General features: G+C 36.3%; 1 protein-coding gene and 1 pseudogene across 1 annotated transcript; one reads left to right on the top strand and one right to left on the bottom strand.

The window, feature by feature from the left end:
* Positions 1–4,610: 4,610 nt before the first annotated feature.
* LOC102916938 (ADP/ATP translocase 2 pseudogene) lies at positions 4,611–5,823 on the bottom strand (annotated as a pseudogene).
* A 1,917-nt stretch (positions 5,824–7,740) lies between these two features.
* On the top strand, positions 7,741–16,119 carry LOC102916196 (pancreatic alpha-amylase 2a5-like). Its single transcript, XM_006978972.4, has 10 exons — positions 7,741–7,929; positions 8,238–8,384; positions 9,134–9,322; positions 9,885–10,115; positions 11,156–11,289; positions 12,122–12,244; positions 12,337–12,436; positions 14,143–14,261; positions 14,372–14,497; positions 15,907–16,119. Exons 1-10 carry the CDS (start codon positions 7,762–7,764, stop codon positions 16,094–16,096), a joined length of 1,527 nt encoding a protein of 508 aa, XP_006979034.1. The 5' UTR covers positions 7,741–7,761; the 3' UTR covers positions 16,097–16,119.
* Positions 16,120–19,255: the final 3,136 nt, after the last annotated feature.

Here is a 19,255-nt window from a genome sequence, read left to right as displayed (position 1 = left end):
GGAAAATCCTTTTTTAAACCTTTACTATTGACATGATGTTTTTTATGAAATTCTGAGGCCTCCAGCACATTTCCTATCAATAATTTATCAATCTCATCATTGCCTTGTGCTAGAGGGCCTGGCAGACCAGTATGAGATCGGATGTGAGTTATATATAAAGGATGACTCCTTTTCCTGATTGTATCTTGTAATTGAATAAATAGTGAAGTTAATTCTGAAGCATCAGGGATAAATTCTGCAGTCTCAATATGTAATACCACTCTTTCAGCATACTGAGAGTCAGTTACTATGTTGAGAGGTTCTGAAAAATCCATTAATACCAACAGAATAGCATACAATTCTGATTTTTGCACTGAATTATAAGGACTTTGTACCACTTTACTTAAATTTTCTGATTTGTAACCTGCCTTTCCTTGTTTGTTGGCATCTGTATAAAATGTACGAACTCCAGATATGGGTTTTTGCCGTACAATTCGAGGCAAGATCCAATCAGCTCTCTTTATAAAATCAATTCTGTTGCTTTTGGGATATTTGCTGTTAATTTCTCCCAAAAAATTACTGCAAGCTCTTTGCCAAGGTTCACTTTCTGTCCATAATTTTTCAATGTCCTCCTTAGTTAAAGGTACGACAATTTCTGCTGGGTCTATTCCTGCTAATTGACGAAGTCTCAATTTTCCTTTCCAAATCAAGTCAGAGATTTTTTCCCCATAAGTTTTTAATTTTTTATTTGGTTTATTTGGTAAAAATATCCATTCCAATATAATATCTTCCCTCTGCATTAATATTCCAGTAGGGGAATGCCTAGAAGGTAAAATAACCAAAATGCAATCCAGCTTTGGATCAATACGATCCACGTGCCCTTCATGTACTTTCTTTTCTACCAAGGCCAATTCTTTCTCAGCTTCAGGTGATAATTCTCTTGGACTATTTAAGTCCTTGTCACCTTCTAAGGTTTTGAACAAATTAGTCAGTTCATCATTTTTTACCCCAACAATAGTTCGTAGATGAGAAATATCTCCAAATAATCTTTGGAAGTCATTAAGAGTCTGTAGTCTATCTCTCCTAATTTGCACCTTTTGGGGTCTAATTTTTTGTAGCTCTATTTTATATCCTAAATAATTAATAGAATCTCCTCTTTGTATTTTTTCAGGAGCAATTTGTAATCCCCAGCAAGGCAAAATTTTCTTTACTTCTTCAAACATTCTTTCTAAAGTATCTGCATTTGAGTCAGCTAGTAAAATATCATCCATATAATGATAAATTATAGATTTAGGAAATTTTTTACGTATCACTTCCAATGGCTGTTGTACAAAATATTGGCACAGAGTTGGGCTATTTAACATTCCCTGTGGGAGGACCCTCCATTGAAATCTTTTAACCGGTTGAGAATTATTATAAGTAGGCACTGTGAAAGCAAATCTTTCTTTGTCCTTTTCTTGTAAGGGTATTGAAAAGAAACAGTCTTTTAAATCAATAACTATGAGAGGCCATCCTTTTGGTAACAGAGTAGGCAAAGGAATTCCAGATTGTAGAGAGCCCATCGGCTGAATTACTTTGTTAATTGCTCTAAGGTCTGTTACCATTCTCCATTTACCAGATTTCTTTTTAATAACAAATACAGGAGAATTCCAAGGGCTGGTTGACTGTTCAATATGCTGAGCATTTAACTGTTCTTCTACCAGCTCTTCTAAAGCCTGGAGTTTCTCTGTTGTTAAAGGCCATTGCTGAACCCATACAGGCTTGTCTGTTAACCATTTTAAAGGTAGAGCTGTTGGTATTTTTGGAAGATTATCAGTTGTTGTGCCCTGTTCCTGTATAATATGGATGGCTGGTGACCACTCAAAATAATGCCTTCTAATATTTCTCTCAGAAACATGTGCTAGTTTATGATTTGTTTCTGAGATTGGAGGGATTTTAATCTGAGTATTCCATTGTTGCAACAAGTCTCGACCCCACAGGTTCATAGCTATGTTAGCGACATATGGTTTTAATTTTCCTCTCTGTCCTTCTGGACCTATACATTCCAGCCATCTTGCACTCTGTTTCACTCCAGATAATGTCCCAATTCCTAACAGTTGAACGTTTACCTCCTGAAGAGGCCAAGCTGGATGCCAAAATTCTGGTGCAATTATGGTAATGTCCGCACCTGTGTCTACCAGACCAGACAACAAAACACCATTTATTTTTATCGTTAATTTTGGTCTCTGTTCATTAATAGAAGTTTGCCAAAAAATTTTCTTTATGTTTTCTCCTGAATTTTCTATTCTCTCTTTTTCATCATCCTGACCAGCCTGATTTATTCCAATAGTCATTTGGTTATTTAATCGCTCAGAGCAGGGATTTCCTCTACAGCTGCAGGAAAGGTTTGAACTGGTTTTGCTATGGGGGCCTGCATGAGGCCCCTCCGGGAGTTTCCCGAAAACTGAGGCAAAGGATTACCCTGTCTGTCCTTTGTTGATCTACATTCGTTGGTCCAGTGTTTTCCCTTACCACACCTTCTGCATACTCCAGAAGGAAGGGGCATTCTGTTGCCATTGTTCCTTGAAGAAACATTGCTTCTAGGATTGACCTGTTTACAGTCCCTTTTAAAATGTCCTTGCTTTCCACACCCAAAACATCTAACACTCCTCAAACCTTTTGAAATTACTTCTCCTACCCACGTATCATGCTCATCAACCTCAACATTAATTGTTTCTCTAATCCAATCTTCCAAAGGTGCAGATCTTGCCCTTAACGGCCTGATTATTCTTTTGCATGCTGCATTCGCATTCTCAAATGCCAAAGCTTCAATTATTGCCTTACTAGCTTCTGATCCTGAGACCATTCTGTTTACTGCTGAAGCCAGTCTTTCTAAAAAATCTGTGAAAGATTCTTTAGGGCCTTGCATAACCTTTGTGAATGACTCATGTTTTTTTCCTGGTTCATCAACTCTGTCCCATGCATTCAAGGCTGCCATTCGACATAAAATTACGGTTTGAACATCATATAAACATTGTGTTTGTATTGAAGCATATTGGCCTTCTCCAATAAGCTGATCCTGACAAACTTGTATTCCTTTATCCCTCCATTGTGTTTCTACGTTTCTAGCTTCCTCCTTAAACCAAGTCAGAAATTGAAGTCTCTGGCTGGGTTCCAGAACAGCTTGTGCAAGGTCCCGCCAGTCCTGTGGTATAATCCTATTATATGTTGACCAAGAGTTTAACATTTGCTTTACATATGGGGAATGCATGCCATAAGATACTATTGCCTCCTTAAACCTTTTAAAATCCATCAGTTCAATTGGAGCCCAGATATTTTGTGTAGCCATTTGATCAGGCATCTGCTGTACGGTTACAGGATAAATTAAGGATGACTGTGTGAAAACAGGCTTTCTTTCTGTAACCTTATGATCCAAACTTGAACCAACTTCACTGTTAAAATTAACAGGTTTTTCTAAAGCTGTTATCCTGGCACTTAAATCGACTATCTTTTTAAATAGTAAAATGAGAATAAGCATGGTGATTAACTGCATAATTCCCATAATACTAATCTTTTCATATAGTTGTTCCATTGTCAGACTGCCTAAAATTTCAAACAAAACCCAATTTTCTTCCAATGTACACAGGAAACCCATTTTTTTTTAAATGTGGAAAAAATTTGTCTTTTAAATAGTTTCCTTTATGACTTACCAAATCTGCGTAGAACAGTAGAAATCCGAGCGAATTTCAAAACAGCCACCTAGAGTCCTAGGTGTAAATCCAGAGAGAGAGAGAGAGAGAGAGAGAGAGAGAGAGAGAGAGAGAGAGAAACAGAAACAGAAACAGAGAGACAGAGAGAAAGCAAGAGAGAAAGCGAAAGCGAAAGCGAAAGCGAAAGTGAAAGTGAAAGTGAAAGCGAAGGGGTAGCCGGCTAAAGCTTAAAGCCAGCCACTTGTTCCCTCTTGAGCCGAGTCAAGGCTTGGCTTTACAGCCAGGGGCCCTGTTTAGCAGGGCAGGCCTGAGCTGTTTGTAGCACTGGCTTTAAGCAAGCAGCTCACAATCCAGCCTGAGCCCAGACCTGGGCCGGGGCTAGGGAGCCGGCTGCTCCGGCTAGGGAGCCGGCCCCAAGCAGTTTTTAATGGATTCTTGTCACGTTGGGCGCCAGATGTAGATGTAACCAATCGTATTATTAAAATAAGAAACACAGAGCCAAGGTAAAAGAGAAAAGCCGAGAGGTCAGAGCTCAGAGATAAAATCTTACCTCCTGCAGTGCTCCTAGCTTCCCCGAGAGAGGGAGGTACTTCCTGTGTCCCTGTTTAAATAATCTTTCTGTTCTGCCTTCTCATTGGTTGTAAACCCAACCACATGACTGCCTCATCACTGCCTGTAAGTACCGCCCTCCAGGTCTTAAAGGCATATGTCTCCAATACTGGCTGTATCCCTGAACACACAGAAATCTACCTAGCTCTTCTAACCACCACGCTCTTACTATGGCTCTAATAGCTCTGACCCCAGGGCAACTTTATTTATTAACATAAAATTAAAATAACATTTCAGTACAAATAAAATATCACCACAACATGTTGAACCTAACACCTTATCATCCCATTCTATTTTTAACCCCATCTACCTTTTTTCCCCACTCTCTGTACATTATTTAGTTTTTTTTTTTGTCTTTAGATATTTTTTATTTCTTCAATTTTTATTATCAGGAGTGACTGAAATAAAAAATATAATTGAGTCCCATCATTATTGTCATTATGGAAATGGCTTTAAGAGAAAATTGGTCAGATGAATATTATTGCTTCCCACTTTTCAACTGGTAAATAGTTGCCATTGATAAAACAGACAAGCCCAGGGAATCTGTCCAGAATGTTCAAGATACAGTATATTATACAACATGCCTGTTCCCAGGAGAACACCTAAGACATAATTATGTGTACTTCTTGATCTCATCATACAAGACAAGCACAAAGGCACCACCCATTCCCCTGAGAACATTGGTCCATGCACCCTTGAAGAAAGCCTTGCTTCCTTCATCACGAGAGATCTTACTCCAGCAGTCAATCGTGCCTGTATACATGATATCAGTTCCTTTGCGTCCCGACTGCATCATCATATGACGGCGAACCGTATCAAAGGGATAGGAAGTCAGGCCAGCAACAGCAGTGGCAGACTGTGCAATCATCCAGCTGATGAAGATGTGAGTATTCTTGGGATCCGGAAGCATTCCCTTTGCAGTGTCATAGATGCCAAAGTAGGCAGCTCGGTAGATAATAATGCCCTGTACTGACACATTAAAGCCTTGGAACAGGCCCCTAAACCCATCAGATTGGTAGATCTTAACCAGGCAGTCACCAAGGCCTTTGAATTCCCTTTCAGCTCCAGCTTTGCCCACATCAGCTGCTAGACGGGTACGGGCAAAATCAAGAGGGTACACAAAGCACAAGGATGTGGCCCCAGCGGCACCACCTGAAGCCAGGTTCCCAGCAAAGTAACGCCAAAACTGGGTCCTCTTGTCCACACCACCCAAAAAGATCTGCTTGTATTTATCTTTGAAGGCAAAGTTGAGAGCCTGGGTGGGGAAGTATCTGATGACATTGGCCAGGTTACCACGCCAGAAGGACAGGACTCCCTGTTCCTTGGGGATACGAACCACACAGTCTATAATGCCCTTGTATTGCTTATCTGCTGTGATTTGCTTGCTGGCATGCTGCACCTGCAGCAGCAGCTTGACCCGTTCGATGGGCGCTACTGCCGTCTTGGAGATGGCCGTGGCCACTCCACCTGCCAAGAAGTCCTTGGCGAAGGATACAGCGGCATCTGTCATGTTGAAAGAAAAAGAAAAGGCAGAGGACTGTTGGACAGTACTGGGTTGACAACCGGCTTTGATTCCCGGGCTCTTGGCACATTATTTAGTTTTTGATGAATAAAAACATGATGTATCATAAATCCATGAGTGTAGCAGGCTGCACTTCGACTGAAATAGCCTGGACATGCCACACAACTGCAGACAACTGGTCAACCAACTCAATTATTCAGTATGAAGAGGGACAACTGGATCATTTTATGTTGTCATGTTTAAGTTATGCTCATGGTATAATAGTTTCACAGATTCAAGCAATAAATCTCCCTACCAGAAAAATCCTGATGGAAGTTCTACTTACTTTCCATTGACTGAAACTGTATTGAGCACAAGTTAAAAGTTCATCCCATAGACTTAGTAGAAGGAAACTCCAAATAGGTCTGGCCCTGGGACACATCATTCTTTGAGCAGACCTCATTTTAACAATCTGCATTCTCATAATTTCTGTCCTTACCATAGAACTTCATGGTGCTTGCTGTACTAATGTGCAAGTTTCTTTTCTACACTGTTTTTCTATTGTCTCTGCCTTCAAAGCAATCAAATGCTCTTCCAAAATGATCAAATTAATTTCTGGCTGGAATATCATAAGAACTCACTTGTAGGTGAGGAACTACATTTAATGAATGGCTGTTAAGAGAGGGAGAAATGGGATACTCGCTGTATAAGCTTTCTGAAAATTTTTCAAATGCTAAGTGGTCATCCCTAAATACATATACATATAAGAATCACTAAATGGACTCAACAGGTTATGTTTATATATACATACACATACATGCAATAATTAAGGAAGAAGAACTCATGAATTAGAAAGATGGAGCAGGGGACAAGGAGGAGTAGGTGGAGAGAGAAGTAGGCTTAAAATAATGTAAATATAGTATCCAAGTATTGGATTCTCAAATAAAATAAATACATGTAAAAATAAAACCACATAGCCAAAAAGTTATTGAGCCTTTCCAAAAATTTTCTATTTTTTAAGGATTAGAATTTAGTGTATTATACAATTTCTGATTTAGTGTTCATTTATGTAAAAATGAGGGCATTACTCATTTCAACATCTTGGTCAATACCTGGAACTTGAAACTGAAGAGTTTCTCTACCATAGCCATTTACTAAGGATAGAACACATTATTGTTGTTCTAGCATTGTCTACTCCTTATGGAATCTCAATGGTTCTTTCTTCCTGTTTTAAAAGTCTGTGACCTAGCCTAAATCAATGACCTCATCTGATTTCATCTTCCCCCTTTCATACATGCATTTCTGTTGCTATTAATATTTCTCCAGTATTCTAAAGTCTTTTCATCAGTAAGCCTTACTTTGCCATGATTCCCCTTTTTCTACTTTTTCTCATTCAAATCTATCTATCTATCTATCTATCTATCTATCTATCTATCTATCTATCTATCATCTATTTATTTATTTATTTATTTATTTATTTATTTATTTATTTATTTATTTATTTATTTTGAGGGCATTCTATATTCTGCTGACTTGCACAAAACTCTTACTCCCTAGTACTGAGGTAGCCAGTGCATGAGATCACAAGTTGCAGTTTCTTAAAATTCAATGAAAATGTTGAAATGACAAAAATCTAATTAGGGGTCAAAAGCTGATTGGTGATCCCATGTCTATTTGTAATGGGTCAATACTAAGATTTAAAGATGGAAAATCCAAGATATATTTTATTTCAGCTGTAATGTGGAGGACATAACAAGTAAGTTATAGTACCATAATCAAATAATATGTAATCTTAAAAGACTTTAAGTTTATTCTCCATGGGAGTTTCTGAAGATTCTTCAGCTGTACACATCATTGCTGCTAATCTCTTTCAGATTATAGCTTGTACTCTAAATATTTATTCATGATCATTTACTTCACAAAATGTACCTTTTACAGCATATAAATAGGCACTAGAAAGAACACTGACAACTTCAAAGCAAAATGAAGTTCTTTCTGCTCATTTCCCTCATTGGGTTCTGCTGGGCTCAATATGACCCACAAACTCAGTATGGGCGGACTGCAATTGTCCACCTGTTTGAGTGGCGCTGGGTTGATATTGCCAAGGAATGTGAGCGATACTTAGCTCCTAAGGGATTCGGAGGGGTGCAGGTAAGACTTAATCACAATGTAAATGCAGAGTTTACTGTCCTCACATAAAACAGTATTTTAACCAAGCCTAGTGAGTCTAGAGACAACTTCATTTCACACCTAACTTTTCCTGTGGAAGGAAGAAGTTGGGTGGGTATAGCTTCTTTATACTTTGTTGTAGGATGTAAGTGGGACTTCTGCAGTGTCTTTCCACATTTTCAGGCAGTTGTTAATCAAGAAGTAATGTCAGATCATTGATAGGTTTCTACAAGATTTATTATGTAAAGTTAGCTGTAATCTGGTACTAATTATAATTGTTCTCTTTGTAGGTCTCCCCACCCAATGAAAATATTGTAGTTTATAACCCATCAAGGCCTTGGTGGGAAAGGTACCAACCAATTAGCTACAAACTATGCACAAGGTCTGGAAACGAAGATGAATTCAGAGACATGGTGACAAGGTGCAACAACGTTGGTGTAAGTGATGTCACCTTTTCTTTAAAATTATTATATATAAAAACATTTCTCTTTGTTTCCAGTTCTTTTTGTTTGAATAGGATTTTTATTCCTAAAATTTTACATTAAATTTTATCTTTATTGAAAATGTACTTCTGTCTTATTGTCACCTTTTAAATTCTTGAATACAAACTTGTTGAATTTGAAAGAATAGTACTCATAAGCAAACTTTTAAAATTAATAGCTACAAACACTACTTAACATATTTCTGTTAGGCGTTGGGCCAGATGTGAGGATAAAGTCATCTTATATGATTCCTCTTTGTCCCCACAATTGTTGGGTTTTCTTCCCCATCATTGTTTTTAATAGAAAACATCTATTTCTCCTATAATGAAGAGACATCATTCTACCTTCTGGCCTACAGACATAGTAGTAGATATTGTAAGCTAGGTTCTTCTCAAGATCCTGCAAAAATTTAAACATGACACTCTCATTTTTATACTGAGTTTTTCTTCCTCAAAAATTGATCTTTTTTGTAGTTATGGTAGTTTCTGTTTATCTCCACTTCAAAGTTCTCTATTCTCTTCAAATTTTAGGACTATTGTTGATCTTATTTCACATTAGTTCCCTTTCCTACTTGACTCACTTTTCTAAAATGAATCTATAAAGCATCAGAAGATGTATTTTGGAGATTTGCTAGCAGGTTATGAGTTTTCCATTGAAACTTTAGATTCCAGAGTCTAGCTGAACTATGTGCTTTTCTTCTCCAGGTCCGTATTTATGTGGATGCTGTTATTAATCACATGTGTGGCGCAGGCGGTGGTGCAGGAACAAGCAGTACCTGTGGAAGTTACTACAATGCTAATAACAGGGACTTTCCATCAGTTCCATACTCGGCTTGGGATTTTAACGATGGTAAATGTGATGGAGAAATTAATAACTACAATGATGCTAATCAGGTAATGAGAGAAATGTTGATCAGAATAAAGAAGCATCTAGCTATCTAGGTATGCACAAGGCATTTATTTGTGACCATTGGACAAATCCTTCAGATTCCATAGGAAAACAGGTTACTAAGACAGAATGCTTGAAAAATAGAAATGAAAAAATTGTTCTTAGATTTTTGTTGCATTATTTTTTTAGAGATATACTAAAATCAATGATAAAATGGAGACATTCTCTTGAGTGACTTTGTATGAAATATTTAAAAGCATTTTTATAAATTATATAAATATTATCATATTAAAATTATTAGAAATAAAAAAATCAATATTATATTTTCATATTTGTAGAGAGAGGGAGATGCCATCTAAAATTATCTCCAATTTAATCTGTATTTTCTATATATATAAGAAAAAATATTTTAAAGTCTGTGTCCAAATTAAAACACCAGGACTACCCATGTTCTAAGTAAAGGCACTAGGAAAATATCCACTTGTAAATGGGTGAGTAACTGAATGATGAAATGAATTCTTAGACCAGACATGACTTTTCAAAAATAAATTATCTTTGTTTCAATAGGTCAGAAATTGTCGTCTGTCTGGCCTTCTGGATCTTGCACTTGAGAAAGATTATGTTCGTACCACAGTGGCTAATTATATGAACCGTCTCATTGACATGGGTGTAGCAGGTTTCAGACTTGATGCTGCTAAGCACATGTGGCCCGGAGACATAAAGGCGGTTTTGGACAAACTGCATAACCTCAATACACAGTGGTTCTCTCAAGGAAGCCGACCTTTTATTTTTCAAGAGGTAAAACAATATACATATTCTTTTTTGAACTTTAAGACTATAATTTAATTACAATTCTTCTCTCTTCCTTCCCTCCCCCCAAACCCTTCCATATACCCTTCCATAAGCCCCTTCAAGTTCATTGCATCTTCTTTTGTCTTATTGTTATTGTACAGACACACACACAATGTATCAATGCACATATCTTCTTAAATATAACTGATTTATATGTTGGTACTAGACAACCAATTGGTGTGTTTTTTTCCCCCAGGGAAGACCACCTTTCCCATTTCCAGATTTTCTCAGTTGCCAATATTTCTTTCTATAGTTCTGTGTGTAGTGTTGAGGCCTTGAGTGCTTTTCTTTAAATGTCATCATGGTGTAAACCAGATAGTAGATAGGAAATTTCACTAAGCATATAATACAGAATATAGGTTAATATCTCAATTATAGACTGTAGTATTTGAGTATTTAATAATAGGGTTGCTGGTATTCAGAAGTAGCACACTTAATTCATTACTGCAACAGGTTACAAGTTAGTGCAAACTTCATTAATTCAATCTCTAAATCCGCAGACACCATTATAAAAGACAGAGCAATCATAATGGTTGTTGTCTCAAGCCAATGTTTCTGAGTTTGAGATTTTTCTCATGTTATCAGGTTTGTAAGCATTTAGACAAATTCATTAAGCTTTCTGTGCAATAATAACGTCTTTTGAAATGTCCTGGAGATAATGCCTTTGTACCTCTTTTTCCTTGGAAACAATGATGAACTTATATGAACTTCTGTTTCTAACTTGACAACAACTATTATAATAGTGTGGACTAATGAATTTTCTCCTCTTGTCAGCCATCCTGGAGGATAAGAACTGACCCTGTAATTTGGTTTCTTTCAACAGTGTGACAGACAGTTTATGAATTAATCAGAATCGTGGTATATAAAACTCATTAGGAACATTTCAAATAACAAAAATATGATAAGGATTTCTAAATGACAATATATTTAAATAACATGCTTTAAATTTATATGAAAAATTACAGCTGACCCAATGTATTTACTAGGTCATTGATCTGGGTGGTGAGGCAATTAAAGGTAGTGAGTACTTTGGAAATGGCCGTGTGACAGAATTCAAGTATGGAGCAAAACTCGGCACAGTTATCCGCAAGTGGGATGGAGAGAAGATGTCCTATTTAAAGTAAATATACATCATTTCTTCATTTATCATAGATCTCTTGTCATGTAATATCAATAAGTTGTATCTTCAACTATTCTCATTTAAATAACTATGAAGCTGTTGATTATCAGGCTTACTGTTTCTAAACTACAACTAACTATACTTTTCATTTGGGATGTCAATCACCAGGTAACCCTGGAAATCTCAAATATCACTTAGTGATTTTTGTCTGTTTTTGATAAGTCCATTAGATTCCAGGAATGTTTACCTATGGTCTATTAAGGTTAGATTATTATTATAAGAATAGTTATATTAAGAAATGATACTTATAATGTAGTCAAGTATGAAATTCATATATGTTATATCAAATAATTAATTATAAAAATTGATTGTTTATATTATGACAGCACAGTTGATTTCCATTCTATATAATGTAAAATGAATGTTTTACTTCTCAAGTCCATAAAATTACAGTGCAATAAAAATGTAAAGAAAACATTTTTTTTTTTTTTTTGTTTTCGAGACAGGGTTTCTCTGCGTAGCTTTGCACCTTTCCTGGGACTCACTTGGTAGCCCAGGCAGGCTGGCCTCGAACTAACAGAGATCCGCCTGGCTCTGCCTCCTGAGTGCTGGGATTAAAGGCGTGCGGGATGGCTGTAAAGAAAACATTTTAAGACCAAAAATATTATATTGTAAGACCTAATGAGGATGTATATTATCATAGAAATTATATTATTTATATATTTGTGCATATGTACATGTACGAGAGAATTCTTTGTTTAGATAACTGAAGGTACCATATATAAAGTTACTCTAAGCATTGTGAAGTAATAATATGCTCTTTTAATTTTAGGAACTGGGGAGAAGGATGGGGTTTTGTGCCTTCCGACAGAGCCCTTGTCTTTGTGGACAACCATGATAATCAGAGAGGACATGGTGCTGGAGGAGCATCTATCCTGACATTCTGGGATGCCAGGTGGGAGAACACTCTTTGCTGTTGTGTAACCTGTCATTAATGTCAGTTTTATATTATATACTTCTGCTTTAATACCCTTTTGAAACTTTCAGAATGTATAAAATGGCTGTTGGATTTATGTTGGCTCATCCTTATGGATTCACACGAGTAATGTCAAGTTACCGTTGGACAAGAAACTTCCAGAATGGAAAAGTAAGTCTTGGAGTTGTTAAAAGCACATTTTAATCTGGAAAAGAAAAGAGCTCTGTTTTAATTTCACATGAAGTTATAGCATATGATACTTACTATTAAGTGATTATTCACTATGTTTTTATAAAGTAAGGATATTGAAAAAATACCTGATAGTAAAAGCAATAGTTTAAAAAAGAGAAAGGTACAGAATGAAAATAGGTAGCACTGAAAAGCCCCATAAAGTTAACATGGGATTATACTTGTTAACACTGAATAGAATTTCAAATTATATATTCAAATTAGCATATTAAATGCTTTTAATTTTTTCCTGTGGAACAAAAAGATAACTAATTTGAGTGTAGTCAAGGAATACAATTGATAGGAATTTATGAGAATTACAGCCCAGTGATTTGCTGGTGAAGTTATAAACAATATCTGTTTATACATAATATGTTTATAAACAATATTGTAGCTGGAGAGTTTTCTCTCCAGGTCCCGCCAAACCACAGCATTCCGACAGCCCACTTATAAAATAAAGACACAGACACTCATATTATTTAAACTGTTTGGCCTAATGGCTCAGGCTTCTAACTATCTAGTTCTTATATCTTAAATTAATCCATTTCTATAAATCTATACCTTGCCACATGGCTTGTGGCTTACTGGCATCTTCACATGCTGCTTGTCATGGGGGTGGCTGGCATTGTCTCCCTCACTCAGCCTTCCACTTCCCAGAATTCTCCTCTCTCCTTGTCCCCCCTACTTCCTGCCTGGCCACTAGTCATTCAGTGTTTTATTTATTGACCAATCAGAGCAATTTGAAATACAGACCATCCCACAGCACTATATATTTTAAACAATATGTGCTATTGGTTTGGTGTGTAAGTTTAAACAATTTCAAAATTAATCTAAGAAGAGTCCATAGGATATCTAGTAGATTATGTGAAGTTTTCTGTTTCAATGCAAAAATCTAGAATCATAGAGCAACATCAAATACCAAATAGAAATGTTTCTTCTTTAGATGTCTGACAAATGTTTTTTTTCTATTTTCTTTTCAAAATGAGTTTCCTTCTGTTTTTATTGAAGTTTGATCTGTTCCTGAAGAGCTTTCATGCTTAGAATGAGCCCTTTTTTTTCAAAAATGTATTTAACTTTTAGACATCATCAAAGGTGCATTTATTTTGTTAAGCTTAATAAGAAAAGTTAGGATATTTTATAAGCACATATTACCAGCAAGTACTAAGAAATCAACTAATATTAACTTAGGAATAGTTATATTAAAAGCATTTTCACAGATGCTTTTTAATTATTATTATAGATAGGAACTGTGTCCTGTTTTATGGATAAACTGAGACACATTCATGTTAGGATGAAGATTTTTTTCAAGTAGTTCCTGGAGCCTGTTCTCTATTGCTAGTGTTCCTGGCTCTAATATTGTTGGTGTTAGGTGGCATTGAAGATCCTTTAGTGCTATTGAGCAGCTACTGAATTGATAGAAAATGAGATGTTTAAAATTTGTTACTGGAGGTTTGAATTGAGTAGTAGAGAACCTGAATTTTCATGGACATTAAGGACTCAGTGAAGGTCTGTAACACAGAAGGACTTTGATTAAAATTATGCTCTGCAGAGACAGCATTAGCGCAATAGGTTTGGGTTTGGTTTGTGTATAGTAGAAAGAAACAGGTAGATACAAGCATCCAAATGATCTCACACTTTCAATAATTAAGGATGTGAATGACTGGATGGGACCACCCAATAACAACGGAGTAACCAAAGAAGTGACCATTAACCCAGACACCACTTGTGGCAATGACTGGGTCTGTGAACATCGATGGCGTCAAATAAGGTTGGGAGTGTCCCCTGCAGATCTTGTCTAATAAGAAAGTTGTTTGACTTCATGTTTTAAATTGTTGAAGTTTAAGGGTACCAGCATTTCACATGATATTGTGCTTTTAGGAACATGGTTGCCTTCAGAAACGTCGTCAATGGTCAGCCTTTCTCAAACTGGTGGGATAATGGCAGCAACCAAGTGGCTTTTGGCAGAGGGAACAGAGGATTCATTGTCTTTAACAATGATGACTGGTAAGTGGATATCAATTAAAGTAGGATTGTATACTCTTATACTCTTAGATCCTTCTTTTCTTTCCCTATTCATTTGTATTTTCCATATGTGAAAGAGCTTTTAGATAATGAATTTATGCCACAAGAATGTTCAGGGCACAGAAGAAAAAATGATATTTGCTTACATATTTTCTTTCATTTTAATAAAACCTTGGATTTGAAATCTTTTACCATAGCTTACAATGGCAGTAGCATACATTCATATTTGCAAGCTATTTTGACATATTTCACAAAGCATATAAATAGTAAATATAATTCTTAATGTCATTAAATAATGTACCATATTAGTACTGGAGTATTTCCCACTACCTTTCAATAACACTTATTTTTTAATCCTTTATACTTATATTCAGCCTTCAGTGTTCCATCTCTTTGTTTAAATATTTAAAAAAATACATATACTTGCATCTGGTCTATGCGCATCTTCAAGAAGCAGCTTAGTTTTGCCTTTAAGACTTTATTATTGTCCTTTCACTGGGGTTCTTTCCCCTGAGTCTTATTTTATGGTTCTCTCATCTGTAGATCTCTAGCTGAGATACCAGTGTGGAGGCAAAAGTCTTTAATGCCACCACTTTGCAGGCAGAGGCACACATACTGCTGTGAGTTTGAGGCAAGCTTGGTCTGCATAGTGAGTTCTAGGAAGGTCAAGGCTGTGTAGAGAGACCCTGTGTCTCAAAACACAAAGCAAACCAACCAAACAAACACACAAAATAATTCTTGCTCAGAGAATCTCTTTGGGAGCCAGTGAATTGTCTCAACACAAAATCAGCTTCCTATCAGGTTGAAAATATTTTTTTCATAAATAGTATTTTATTATAATTGGCAACAAAATAATTAAAGTACATAATTTTTTTTGAAAGAACACAGGGCTGGTTGTTTAAGGACAACAGAATTACCTTTACAGACAGTTTCCTACACTACCAACGTGTATGTATCCATAGAAATGCTAGATAATGTTTAATTCTAGAAAAAGTTCTTTGCAGCTTCATGTAATCTAATAATTTTTGAAAAAAAAATGATCTTACAAATATTTTTTTTTAAGTTGTAAGTTTAAATCCAGCAGAGCTTGGACCTGAAAAAGTGATGGTCCTCACAGGAGGCTTTTACTACTGACCTTCACTGGGTTCTCTAGCCTTCTGTGTCTGGTAGCAGTCACCCCAGCCCATCAAACTAATAGACATTCTTAACAATGCCTTTGGTGTGGAGAATTCTCCCCGCTCTCCAGTCTTGGTATTTGTTTTTCTTAGTGAGGCTCTGATTCCTTAGTGTTCTATAGCACATAGTTGAGACATTTATTATTTTACAGACAACAGATCCTTCCTGCACTTTCCTGGGTTGAATTTAAATTAAATTCTAAACTTCTTTTTCAGGTCATTGTCAACAACTTTACAGACTGGTCTTCCTGCTGGCACATACTGTGATGTCATTTCTGGAGACAAAATTGATGGCAATTGTACTGGAATTAAAGTCACTGTTGGCAGTGATGGCAAAGCTCACTTTTCTATTAGTAATTCTGCTGAAGACCCATTTATTGCAATCCATGCTGAATCAAAATTGTAAGAATCAAATTAAATATATATAGAGTGAGCTTCAATTGAGTTGTTTCTTTTTCATATATTCCTTATTATTTTTGAAATTTTCTCTTCTTTACTATCAAGTGTGTATATGTGATGTATGTTGTCAGAGCAATGGAATGTACATAGGATGTTTGAACAACCCTGTGCAATGGCCTTGCCTCTCTCCCTTTGCCCATGAGCTGTGGGATCACACTTATGTCATCAGGCTTCCCAGGAAAGCACCTTTACCTATTGAGTAAGGTTGCAAACTCATAATTACGTTAATTTTTAAGAGTTTCTTTCCTTTTATTAAAAGCCATTAGCAGTCAACTTAAGTAGGCAGAAATCATAAATCTCACATACTCACATATAACCATTAGAGAACAACATCTAGGTTTTTTTTTTTTTTTGATTTTTCGAGACAGGGTTTCTCTGTGTAGCTTTTGCGCCTTTCCTGGAACTCACTTGGTAGCCCAGGCTGGCCACAAACTCAGAGAAATCCACCTGCCTCTGTCTCCCGAGTGCTGGGATTAAAGGCGTGCACCACCGCTGTCGCCGCCGCCGCTACCACCACCCGGCCAACATCCAGGTTTTACTATGTATTTGTAAGAAATATAATTTTTTTCCAAGAAAATTCTCAGAACTCTGAATTACATCCTGACAAATATATTGCTTTACCGTTAATGTAATTTCCACTATGTACTTCAGGTATTGCATGAAAAATTATTTTTAATAAAAATTCACTCACAATCTAATCACTTATTAAGTTGACCACTTGGAAATGCATCATTGCTCAGTTTTATCTAGTTACCACATTATTCAAATTTCTCTTATATTTATTTCAAGAAAAAAATGATTTTCCTAATTCCACAATATATACACACAGACACAAACACAGACATACATAATGCATGTTGATGATATATCAAAATTCCATAGTATTCACTTATCACTTTCTACTTCCCATCTATCCCATTCAGTTTAAAGCACCCCTGTCCAGTCCACACATGTTCAAGTCTTTTTGTTGACACCTGACACTTAAGTATAATGTCTTCAGGAATGAAAATGGAAGTTTATTTAATTGATAAAAACAAATTACTAGTGGTTATACCACTGAAAATTATGATGTCACATACCGCATCAATGACTAATAGCTAATAAGTCATTCATGATGTCTTGGGACCTTTCAGCTGTTGCCTGATCCAAAGTGGAATGTTGATGTCCCTAGGGTTCCATGAAACTTGTTTGGGTACACTGATATTGTGGGTTCATGGACACAATGGTTACATTTTGAACAGAGGACTAGTTGTTACAGTACACCTTTCTATTCTCTGGCTCTTAAATCATCACTTTCTTGATCTTCTATTTTGCTTGGAAATGGTTATAAAGAAGTTCATTTTAGGGATGAGTACTCAGTAGATACTTATTTTTGCAGTTGGATGAATTATGACTCTCAGCATTAGCTATCACCAATGGCAAGCCAAAGGTTCAATGACCAAAGCTGAGTAAAACATATTAGTCAGACCTTTTATTTCCCACTGATCAAGTTCTTTTCATGCATCTCACTTTTTTTTTTCAAGAGGTGGTGTTCCACTGGAGAGTGGTAGACTTTCTGAGGCAACACTTTTGAAGAAAACTGGCTCTCTAGCTGTTTTTTTTTGCCAATTCTCCTTTGGTTGTATATGTAAGAAACATTTAGAAGGCAATTGGACACTATGCCCATTTGGCAAAACAAGAATAGTACATTGTCCCCTAGTTCTTTTGATTAAATAACCATGAACTTACAGCCATGGTCAAAAGTCCTGCTATGAATCATGTTGAAAATCCATTCACAAACATTAGTGACCTCTGTAGCAGTTATTCCACTACTGGACCAGATGGTGTAAATGTTTTTTTTAATGAAACTATAAATACAGAATCTTCCCCATTCCCATTCCTCTTACTGGCTCTCTCCCCTGGATTCCTCTTGAATTCCTGATGTCTTTTTCTTAAATTTTTGTAAACTTATATATATTTACACACACACACACACACACACACACACACACACACACACACACACATGCTTATATGCATAAGTACAACCCACTTTATTTTTATAATCCTACTTGTATATTTACAAATTGAGGAATAACCATTTGGGTTTTTATCACCAGTTGGCATGCTGATCTGTGGGCAAGATTATTTCTCATGCTTTCACACTTCCTTTGTTTTCTATAGTTGTTTGTTGGGGTGAGTCACTCTTGAGCTTTTCCCTTTCCATGTTGACTTGTGTGTTAGTACTATACTTGTCTGTGTGTTGTTTGGCATTCATTTTGTTGTTACATCATGGTTGCAGCTTTCCTTTCAGTTCTAGGAAACAATACTAGAGTGGACTTTCTAGGTCTTTGTCTCTAACAATCTCTCCCCTCCCTCTTCCATGATGTTCTTGGTCTTAAATGAAAGAGTTAGGTTGTAGCTGTATCAGCTGGGGCTCTATACTGCACAATCACATGTGCTTTGTTTTTGATGAGTGCACTGTTCTGGAATGGTTTCTGTGTCACAAAGAGAAACAGATTTGATGAGAGATAAAGGTTACATTGATCTCTGGACATAAGGACAAATATTTAGAATGCAGTCAGAAATTTTATTAGTTTAATAAACTGGTGATAATTGGTTTTTCTCTAAGAGCTTTGACCATACTACACCTGCATAAATGGATAGGATTCCTGTATCAGGCACAATTTCCCTCCAGTTGAGCAGCCGTTAATTCTATTTAGAGAGTTTCTGTGCACCAGGCACACTTTGCTTTACACTTTGGTACTTCAGCTCAGAGTATGTAAAGCAAGTTAAGATTCTTGGTGACTTTGGTCCCTCTTATTCCACAGTCTGCAAAGCACATTCCAGTATTAAGTATAGTAGTTAGCAGACAAGATATTTCAAGCTCAATTCTTGTTTTATTTCTTTGGGAACTATGCAAAAATCATTTTTTTCCAGAAACATCTTGCTAGCTAACATTCATAGATAAACAACACCAATTGAACTAGTCTGTGCTTCTTTGAATATTTTAAGATATCAGTAACCAAGTGATTATATGGGATTAATTTATTCTTGGTACTCAGCTTTGTTTAATATTGTGATGCTTTTTGTGGCTGTATTATCCAGTTAAGTTGATTAGTTCTCT

This window comes from Peromyscus maniculatus, chromosome 6 (genome assembly GCF_049852395.1).
Source record: "Peromyscus maniculatus bairdii isolate BWxNUB_F1_BW_parent chromosome 6, HU_Pman_BW_mat_3.1, whole genome shotgun sequence".
In the NCBI taxonomy this organism is placed as follows: Eukaryota; Metazoa; Chordata; class Mammalia; order Rodentia; family Cricetidae; genus Peromyscus; species Peromyscus maniculatus.
Note: the sequence above shows the minus strand (reverse complement) of the source record. Positions and strands in the feature narration are given on the sequence as shown.

Bases quoted from the DNA above. Each gene is read 5' to 3' on its own strand.
- LOC102916196 (XM_006978972.4), top strand. From the start codon at position 7,762: ATGAAGTTCTTTCTGCTCATTTCCCTCATTGGGTTCTGCTGGGCTCAA. The intron at 12,245-12,336 runs GTGGGAGAACAC...TGAAACTTTCAG, and splicing joins CTGACATTCTGGGATGCCAG to AATGTATAAAATGGCTGTTG. The intron at 14,262-14,371 runs GTTGGGAGTGTC...TTGTGCTTTTAG, and splicing joins CATCGATGGCGTCAAATAAG to GAACATGGTTGCCTTCAGAA.